The following is a 10,989-nucleotide window of genomic DNA, read 5'->3' as shown; positions in this document are numbered from 1 at the left end:
ATGTTTTCTCTTTTAAGAGTTGCCTTGGTCATGGAGACCTTCACACCAATGAAATTCAAACTAAGACACCTTCCTCTACACAAGGGACAAAGGGACTGTGAAAAAAATTGAAAATAATACCTTTCACAGTAGCCTCAAATCCTATATCTTGAAGTAACACCAACTAAGCCAGTGAAAGAATTATGTGATTAAAAACTTCAAGTCTTTGAAGACAGAAGTTGAAAAAGATATCAGAAGATAGAAAGATCACCCATGCTAATGGATCAGTAGGATCAACGTAGTAAAAACGGCCATTCTATCAAAAGCATCTACAGATTAAATGTAATCCTCATCAAAACTTCAACATAATTCTTAACAGATCTTGAAAGGACAATTCTCAATTCCATTTAGAAGCATAAAAAAGTAAAACAAAAAACCAGACTTCAAGTCATATTACAAACTAATAATACATCCTGGTAATGGCAAAGTAGACGCATTGATCAATTGAATTGAACACCCAAACATCAATCCACATACCTCTGAACACCAGATTTTTGGTAAAGATGGCAGAATTACAAACTGTTAAAAGGAGACACTTAACAAACGGTGCTGTTTTAAACTGGATTTCTGCATGTAGAATAATGCAGATAGATCGATACTTATCACCTTCAACTCTGCACAATAGTCAACTCCATATGGATCGAAGACCTCAACATAAAGCTGGGTACCCTGAACCTGATAGAAGAGAAAGTGGAGAATAGCCTTGAACACATCGGCACAGGAAACAACTTCCTAAATAGAACACAGATAGTGCAGGTGCTAAGATAGATCTACAATTAATAAAGGAGACCTCATGAAACTGAAAAGCTTCTGGATATCATCAATAGGACAAAATTGCAGCCCACAGAATGGGAAAATATTTAAAGATTTTACCAACTCTAAATCTAATAAAGGACTAATATCCAAAGTACATAAAGACCTCAGGAAATTAAACACCAACAAAAGAAATAACCTAATTAAAAAAGATATAAAGAGAAAACTCTCAATAGAGGAATCCCAAATGGCTGAGAAGCATTTAAAGAAATGTCCAATATCCTTAGCCATCAGAGAAATGCAAAGCAAAACTACTTTGAGATTTCATCTTTCACCTGTCAGAATGGCTAACACCAAAAACAAAAGTGACAGCACATGCTGGAGAGGATGTGGAGCAAGGGGAACATTCCTCCACTGTTGGTGGGAGTGCAAACTTGTACAGCCACTATGGAAATCAGTATGGTAATTCCCTGCTAGGAATTCTCTACCTCAAGGTCTAACATATGGTACTCTTGGGGGACGCTTTATCATACCACAAGGTTACTTGTTCAACCTTGTCCACTGCTACTCTATTCCTAAAGCCAGAAATGAAAAACAACCTAGGTGTCCCTCAACAGAAGATACAGAAATGGATACAGAAAATGTGGTACATTTACACAATGGGGTATTATTCAAGCTATTAAAATATGAAATCATGCAATTTTTCTGGCAAATGGATGGAAGTAGAAAAAAATAAAACATCCTGAGCAAGTAAACCAAGACCCACAAAAATAAATATGGTATGCATTTACTTATACGTAGTTATTAGCTATTAAATAACAAATAAGCTACAACACGTAGACCCTGAGAGGTTTTGCTATAGAGAAAGGAACTGGTGAGGGGGCAGATGGATTTTCCCTGGGGGGGGACATAGAGTTAATTTTATGACTGAAATGAAGCTGGTATGGGGGACTAGGAAGATCAGGTGGGAAAGTTGAAAGGAGATGAGATTGAAAGAGGGAATTAGGGAACAGGAATAGACAGCTAGAACTGAAGGGCATTTGAGGGACAAAATGGAAAGCTAGAGCAGCAGAAATAACAATAAAATGACTACTAATGATACTTTTATACTCATAGATAGATCAGTACTTTACTCAGCTGACATCAGAGACGCTTCCTCTTATAGCAGATGGGAACAAATAGAGACCCACTTCCAGACACACACACACCTTGGAACACACAGCTGTAATGGATCTGACTCCATTACATCCCCCTCCTGAGGGTCAGGAAACTGCAGAAGAGGAGACAGAAGGTGTCTGGGAGACAAAGGGGACAATGGACACCAGAACAAGGCCCTCTAAAACATCTGAGCAAAGCTCTTATGAATTCAGAGACTAGAGCAGTATGAAGAGGGCCTGGGTCTGTACCAGGTCCCCTGTATATACACTCAGAACTTTATGGGGGAGAGTCTGCTGGATAAATACATAGCAGCTCTCTAAATTTTATGCTTATTGTTGGCTTGGCTTGTTCAACTACTCGATGATGGTTTTTGTTTCATCTTACTGTATTTTATTGTTATGTTTTGTTGTTATCTCTTAGAAGCCTGTTCTTTTCTAATGAGAGACAGAAAGGGACTGGGATGTGGATGTGAGCAGAAACTGAGGAGTAGAGGGAGTGAAAACTGTATTTAGATATATTGTATAAGAAAAGAATTTATGTTTAATAAAAGGCAAAACCCAAAAAGAAATGAAATTTAATTTGTGAGAAATCACCTAATCATCCATGACGTTTTAAGTACTAGTATCATATATGTACAACAAATAAAACACGCTGTTGAGCTTTAAAAAATGTATTTTAATCTCATTCCAAACAGAAATTTTTAGATTCAAATACATCTCATTCAAATCATTGTTTAACGTACATTCTGCAACTTAAAATATTATAAGGATTCAATATTTTCATCTTTATAACCTCAATATATTATATATTTAATATATAATATATACAATACATACACGTAGTCAGCAGGATTACAAAGTAATTCTCAAATTTGATCAGTATTGATAAATACTTTTAGATTAAACATAACTATTTAGTATCAAAGAAAAAATAAAATACAGCAGGCCCAAAACTAACAGTGAGACTGCTGATGTTCATATGGCCAATCATTTAGAAAGAAATTTCAAGCTGGGTGGCATATACTTTAAAACAATATTCCTGCTACTTTCAAGTAACAGTACCTGTAGACATTAGGTGTTTTATATCTCCATTCAATTTAAAATGTTTATGCAGCTTTTCTTACTGTAATATACAGTAGCTTTCTCTTCCTTTCTGTTGGATTTTTTTTTTTTTTTTTTTTTTTGAAGACTAATTCATTACCAACAGAAGTAATTTCATTTCCTTTCCCTTCCCTCGAGCATGGCTCAGTTTGAAGACTGGTCTATAGGCAGCAACTATGAGTACTAACAGTACCACAACACCAGGAAAGCAGTCAGTAACTGGAGTCCTAGGAGGAGTCTAAAAGACTGCTGGAGGTTTGCAACTGTAAACCAAGGTAATCAGAAGGATTACCCTGCAGATAGCCCTCACATTAGTTATCACAATGAGTTACAGTTCCAACGCCACAGTGTAACAGGAACAACCTATCTCAAGAGTTTTAACTACTACAACAGTAATTCACCCTGAGAGCACAGAGGAAGCATTCCAAACAAGACACTCCAATAAGGTTTTTCTCCGTTGTATTTGCATTCTTCTTTTGTCAACCCTTCAAGGGCACAGATATTTGAATTTAAAGTGTGACTTGGATATCTGTTTTTGACTGAAATTCATGCCACTGTCAGATACTGATGATAGAAAAGCCCAAAAAGGCTTGTAGAAAAGAGGCAAGCAGCAATCCACCATGTCAAAAATGACAGAAGTCCTCGAAAAAGAAGAGGCGTGAAGATGTTTTTTAAGCTGCTCAGTGCCACTGTGATTTGCGTAACAGTTACCTTCATCTTCCCATCGGGTGATGGTAGTTCCGGGTAAGCGGGGTTAGAGGGGAGACTATTACCCACTGGCATGGGAGAGACAGCTTCTGGATAAATCCCCCAGGAATGATTACCTAGAAAATTCAAGATACAAAACTTGGTAAGTAAATGATTCTAAGGATCAAACAAAACAAAAAACAGAAGAAGAAAAGAAAACCTTAAATCCCTACCCACATTACATATTAAAAAGTTTGGTGATACAGTAAATCATTTTATGTTGAAAATAAAGTAATAATTTTACTATCTGTTAAAGTAATACAATTAATTGAATCATATTATTGAATGGATTTTAGGTAAAAGTATATTAAAAAACCAAGTCTGAGAGACTCTTAATTCAGTGCAGAGAAATCTGGCAATGCGTAAGGTATGAATCAACCGCCTTCACTGACAGAACAGACTCATTAATTTCCTAGAAATCCTTTCTACCTCTACAGCATCACCACCAAGTATCTTTCTGAGAAACTACATATGATATCAATGAGAGAAACTGAAAATGGCTTTTAGAACTGGTTTCATCATAAGCTTTTTTACCTTGCACAGGATGTGAGTCACACATTGTAACTGAGCTACCTGTCCCTTATGGTACACAGGTTTGAAGGCATACTTAAACTTAGGATCTGTTCCCTGGTGTAAGTGACTCTATTCAGATCATACTTTCTTGGGGCTTCTACACTCCCACTATGGCAGGCTGCCTGATCTAAGAAAAGGGAAACAGAGTAACCATGGGTAGTTCCTGGGTACTACCTCACAGGGAGACATGACAGTCCAGACCCCACTTTTGCCCTAAAAATCCTTCATCCTTTCAACATAAGTTACCTGAAGTCAAACTGTCTATATAACCTGCCACCTAGTCAAGTTTACAAAGAATAGTAATAACTGACCTGTTGGACCCTAACAAGCCTTTAATTTACCTGCTTGTATCACTCAAGTCTAAACAGTGCTTAGCCACATTACTTGAGAACTCTAGAATTAACCTTAAATGAAAACACTTTAAACATAAAATAATAAAACTGCATACACTCAGGCTTCTAAATTCAAGACTTCTCCAGAAAAGATTTTCCCAGCTTCCTCCTAAAGCTACAACAAACAGCACCAATGTCATTAGGTGCACAACCACAATGGTGACAGAAAGCAAAGAGTGTCTCCCTGGGTGCCACACCTACCTAGTGTTTTCAGAAGCAGAGTCATGTGAAGCAGCATCACCAGAGGCGCCACATACTGCAGGGCAATGACACACAGGTAATAAAAGACTCGCGCCACCTGTAACCGACAACAGCTGACAAGTTATGAGCAAATCAACCTGTCCTAAAGTCATCACACTGCAATGCTTATGATATTAACTAATCCTTTCATGAGTAAAAAGTGAACTATTATTACGTCTACATTTCATTATGCATGTACCCTAACTTCAAAAGGCTCAACCTAGAGGTAAAGATTTTAGAATTTGAAAATATTGCAAAATTGAAAAAAAAAATCGCTATGGAGAGCTACTTAAACAACACAATAAACAACAACTATAGCAGGCAGTTATGGACATGAACTCTATAAATAAAACACCAAAGCTTCATTCCATATGAATATATTTGAGGTCAACTATTAAATAATACAAAAATATAAAGACCAAAAAAAAAAAAAAAAAAAGGCCAACATTCTAGTAAATATAAAAAGAAAAGGGATCAGACTCTGGCCCACTGTAATGGTGACACATCATTCACATCCATCTTCTCTAGAGTCTCTATGTACTTAGAATTCACACGGATGCACATGGAGGACTGTTAGAGGGAGTAATCAGAAGGAATGCAGGCACTGCTTCCCCAGTCTTCTAGTCATTAGGTCAGACAACATATTGTAATGCCTTTCAGAAGGTTAGATGGCTCCCCACTCAGCAACAGGGGCATGCTACAGCTTTGTAGCACTCAACAGTATTGACACATAAAGAGCCAAAGGCAGGAAGATAAGGCCCTTTCAGCAGCAGAATTGGATAAAGGTCTCTGACAAATGCCAGCTCATGTCCACTCTACTTGTTTACAGAAAAGATATTATGAGATGCCATATTTCAATTACAGGTCCAAATTATTCTTCACAAAATAGCTTGTCATTATTTTTCCATTTTGACTGTTATAAAACTTGCCATTTTCTGTAGCTCGACTGTACTTATTCGGCCCGCTTCTTTCTTCATTTGATCCACACATTTCTGGGCCAAATTTAAATATGCTTGCAGGTGATTTCGCATCACAGCCAATCGCAAAACACATAGCAGGATTATTAACCAGAGTCGAAGAGTATCAAATGTGGCTTCTGTCATTCTAGAGATCAAAAAGTTGATACGGTGCTCTCAGGGATCACAATATATTAGCATAAAAGTCATGCTACTTACTGTTCACCAAGTAGAACACAGGAAATCTATACTTACTTACCTGAGAGACCCAGAACAAAAGAATTCTACTCTGCCAATAACATATCTAACGACTTCACTTGTACAAAATAAGTAAGTATATAAATGCATAATGAAAGTATGTCACAATAGAGCCCCTTACTATCTTTGTATATGGAAAAAAACGTAAGATATAACAAAGGCAGCCAAGTCTGAATGCTTTCAGATGATTGCATCTAAAGGAATCATAGATAATCACAGGTGGAACTAATCAAGTCAATGACACCTACAATTTGGTATATTTTAAATGTTTATATATTTATTTGGTTAGGGAGATTTCAGTCTGTCTGTTCTGTTTCTAATTAGGACCACTGAGGGATGGGGGGGGGGGATTCTCACAGATTAGAAACCTCAGATTTCTCAAAAAGCTCCTTAATTAATCGGTTAAGTTCTAAGCAGTGCCTCAACAGTAAGTTTAAGATTTTAGCACATCTTGTGGCTCAAGACTGAGGGGCTTGGGGGGAACAGACACTCACTGAACAGTCCAACTGAATCAATGAGTTTTAATGAAACTGTCCCAGAAAAATATTAGTAGATTGTGATCTAAGAAAGATACCTGATATTGACAATGTCTCCATCCCTGTATCATGCTCACACACACCATGTATACACAGACACCACCACCATATATACATGCACATGCCCTCCCCACTGTGGTGGTTTGAATACATGTGGCCCCCGGGCTCATGTTTAAAGGCTTGGCCCATAGGGAGTGTAGCCTGGTTGAAGTGGGTGTAGCCTTTCTTTTGAACAAAAACTCGTCACTGTTGGGACAGGCTTTGAGGTCTCCTATACTCAACATCCAGTGTGGCAATCTTTGTGTGTTATCTGCAGATGATACTAGATAAACCTCTAAAACTGTAAGTCAGTTCCAATTAAATGTTTTCCTTTCTAAGAGTGGCCTTGGTCATGGTGTCCCTTCATAGCAATGAACGCCTAACTGAGATACTCCCTGCACACAATTTTCCCCTTTGTTTAATAGTTTATTCTAGTCATTGTATGTTGTTCTCCTCCATAGCTGTGAAATAGCCATCTTCACTGTGAACAGTCAGTCCTTGTTCCACACTCCAGGGAACAAACTTGTAGACAGGTCACTTGGAATGACAGCTTCATTCCAAGTGTTTCTCATTCTAACAAAGATTTCAGGGAGCATTTTAACTCCAGCTCTTATGTGGGAAATTAGCATCTGCAATTGCACCAAGCATCACTGAGTTACTACATCAGATCACTCACAAGGTAGTCCTATTTTAACAGAAACCAGTTCATATAAAACAACAATAAAACCTTTATGCCTTAAAGAGATATTAAAATGTCTATTTTCATTACCAAAATATTCTAAGCTTTTCCAAGCAGTCTAGCTTTTAAAAAAGTGTCCTAAGAGAATGTGTTGTCATGCTTTTTATGTGGGTTCTGGGGACCCGAACTCAGGTCTTTGTGTTTGTCTAGCTGCCAACTTTACCAAAGAACCATCTCCCAGCCTGGAACAATTAAAAAAAAAAAAAAGCCTAAAACGATTCACAATATGTCTTCCTAGGTCTTCCCTAAACATGTTCTATACTCCATTACCCCTCTGTCCAACAGCAATGGCCTGGGAAGTGCAGGAATGGCCCAGCATGGGTATTGTGGCACATCATGCTGTTGAAAAAGAAAGTCAAAGGAAAGGCAGAGAAGCCATCAAAGTGTGACACTTTGAGTGTTTTCTGAACTGAAGGTCAGAAATGGGAATGAGACAAAAACTTTATAATCCATAGTGTTTTGTTTCCCTTTTCAAGGTTATGAATGTACAGATATAAAGCTCCAATGCACTGTTGGCTAGAAAACATAAACACATAACATTTTCACAATACATTTCCACTAGAATAAGTGAGACAAACGAGCCAGTCAAAGACAATAACAGTATCCAGACATTAAGGGTATGTAGCTCTGAAGCTGTCATTCCAAGTGACCTGTCTAGAAATCTGTTCCCTGGAGTGTGGAACAAGGACTGAGTGTTAGCAGAGTGGAGACGGCTATTTCACAGCTATGGAGGAGAACAACATACAGTTACTAGAATAAACTAGAAAATGACTGGCTCACTTTCCAAGTTCAGGATCTGGAATCAGCTACTAATTAAGTATCTTCTAACACACACTAAGGTAGTACAAGGATCTGATAATGTGATCTGATGGAGTCTCAAGAAGGAGTCTGAGCTGGGGCAAAGCTATAGGTGAAGAATAGGTAGAAGTCAAGGGCAGCAGCTCCAGGCACGCCTGAGCTATGGTCTGATGTGCCGAGCCCCTCCGTGTCCCTTTCGCCCGCAAAAAAGGACACATGAGGCAGTGTTCGGGTGGTTACTACAATGAGGCTTTACTTCTTGTATAAGCAGAAGCGGAAAGACCCAAAGCCCGGGAAAGGCACTGCTATATGTAGCCTAGAGTGGCGTGTTCACTTCTGATTGGCTGTTCACTCCTCACCCCATATTCCACCCTGGGATGGGCAGTGACTTGGGCGCGATTTTTGCCTTTTGCACCTGCGCAGTCAGTTGTTTACTAGTGGGAGGACAGGATGCCCGCGCCATCTTATAATGGCGAATGCTGACACGCGCACTGCGGCTCCCAACAGTCTGAGATGGCATCAGAAAGTGAAAAAGAAGCCCGCATATGACAGTGTATGAAGGCAGAGGCAGGTGACCACTGTGAGTTCAGCTGGGGCTGCAATAAGACCAACTCTCAATCAATCAATCAATCAATCAATCAATCACAATCAATCAGAGAGAATGGGGAGAAGGACTTTTTCTCAGATTCCAAGGTAATAATGGTCTTTAGGATACCTTGTGGTTTTCCTTTCTGGCTACAAACAAACAAAGGCTGCATGTAGCCACATTTTACTTTTCAATAAGCACTAATTTAAGCACATTTTTAAACAGAACAGCAGCAAAGCCACTCTACTTCTGACCACAAGCACTATGCACTATTCCAAATGCTTAGCACTTTATATGACCAAAAAAACCCCATCACTTTCTTTTTTTTTCTTGACTAACAAGCAGTCATTATTTCATCATCTACCACATGGATGCTTGACTTTTTTAAACAGATTTTGTTTTGAGACAGGATTTCTCTGTGTATTCGGGCTGTTCTAGAATTTATGGACCAGGCTGGCCTGAAACTCAAGACATTCATCTGCCTCTGCCTTCCATGTGTTGGGATTGAAGGTGTCCTCCACCACTGGTGACCATAAACAGAAATTTTAAACTATATTTTAAATTTACAACTAAAGCAGAATAATATGGAGCCTATTTAGGCTATAATTTTGATTAACTGTTTATGAAACAGCAGAAGCAAAGGTAAGACAAAGGAGAAAAAAGTTTCAAGAGTACCCCAAGGATGCTGTATACAAACCAACTGGATAATGAATTTTGGTGCTGCTAAATTTGGAGGAGGGTGGGAGCAGGGAGAAATGAGAATTTCACTGCTGCCCAGTCTGACCTTAAGCTCCTTCCTCATCTTTAGGCCTCATGACTTGAGACCCATGACTGGGATTATTAGATATACATCCCCAGGTCCGCCTCCCCCAAAATGGTTGAATAACACCATTAGTCAACTATTTAACTTTTGGGTCTGCCATCTCATCTAGTCAATGAGAACAGTATGAACAATTATTACAACAAAAGGCCAGGACAAAGTGCTGAGAGTCACGGACACAGCACAATTGGCTTCTGACAAATGACAGTTTCCTTGTTCTTCCTAATTGTACTTGTAGTCTGTCAACTTAAAGCTGTTATTACTGTTTAGTTGGTTGGGTTATATGGAGGATATACATTACTTCTTAAGTAAATACTTCCCTAGTTCAAGACGATTAAGTGAAACTAAAAATGTCATGGTCATCACTGGTCCTACTCTCTGAGGATACACCGCATCCTCTCTGAGGATACACAGTGCACACTGCAGCCAGCTACTTGTCAGACTTCTCCATTTTAATTCTGATGACACAATAGTGCAAAGAACATCACTAAGCACTTTTCAAAGAGCTGCATTACATGTGCTCTTTCAATCAATTCTAACAGGAACCCTGTGAGGTAGATATCACTTCCTTTTCCAGATGGGAAAACAGAGATAGTACAGTTATATAATCTGCTTCAGGTGAAAGTTTCCATGAGGAGCCAGGCTAGAGTATGGAGCAACGTCTAAACCTTCCTAGATCTGTAATAGAATCCTACAACATGTAACTAGCACACAAAGTAGTTATTAATGCCTGTCCCTAAACTGTTTCTATATTTCCTTGACAGCTTATTCTGCTAAAACATAGTAGTCTAACTGGGGGAATATGAACAAGGAATAATAATAATGATAATAATAGTAATTTTAAGATATTACTTTTAATTTTCCTAAGTATGTTGTAGAAAAAAAACCTTCTCATTTGTTAGAGATGAGAATTACAGTACTTACTATATAAAAACATGTCTCTAATTTATTTGAAAAACATTTTATCTAAAAGCCATGCATGAAGCAAAAAGAAATGTTAAAAAACTTCCATGGATAACAAAATAAATACCACGTAACTTTTCATTGGCATTACTTTCCCTCCATAAGTTTCACAACAGAACAATAATAAAAGCACTGTAGAAGGATCTAAATAGGCAAAATGGCAGATGATAATTGGACATCAGGAGATAAATCTCAGGGTGTATACAGGCTAATATTAGTGTAGTATATTAATCATTAAAATCCATTTCAAAAAAGGTCAAAGATAGGTTACATGATAGCCTGCAGCTTCAAC

General features: G+C 38.2%; 1 protein-coding gene across 3 annotated transcripts in view; it reads right to left on the bottom strand.

Moving 5' to 3' along the window:
* Window positions 1-3,407: 3,407 nt before the first annotated feature.
* Tmem161b (transmembrane protein 161B) overlaps window positions 3,408-10,989 on the bottom strand; it is a 67,204-nt gene continuing 59,622 nt past the window's right edge. For all 3 annotated transcript variants that reach the window (XM_076927100.1, XM_076927102.1, XM_076927101.1), the window contains 3 exons: window positions 5,932-6,106; window positions 4,964-5,060; window positions 3,408-3,874 (listed from right to left, as the gene is read on the bottom strand). In XM_076927100.1, the coding sequence (XP_076783215.1) occupies window positions 3,597-3,874; window positions 4,964-5,060; window positions 5,932-6,106 (550 nt within the window). In that variant the 3' untranslated portion in view covers window positions 3,408-3,596. The remainder of the gene's footprint in view (window positions 3,875-4,963; window positions 5,061-5,931; window positions 6,107-10,989) is intronic.

The sequence above is a fragment of the Arvicanthis niloticus genome, chromosome 29, assembly GCF_011762505.2.
Source record: "Arvicanthis niloticus isolate mArvNil1 chromosome 29, mArvNil1.pat.X, whole genome shotgun sequence".
In the NCBI taxonomy this organism is placed as follows: domain Eukaryota; kingdom Metazoa; phylum Chordata; class Mammalia; order Rodentia; family Muridae; genus Arvicanthis; species Arvicanthis niloticus.
Note: the sequence above shows the minus strand (reverse complement) of the source record. Positions and strands in the feature narration are given on the sequence as shown.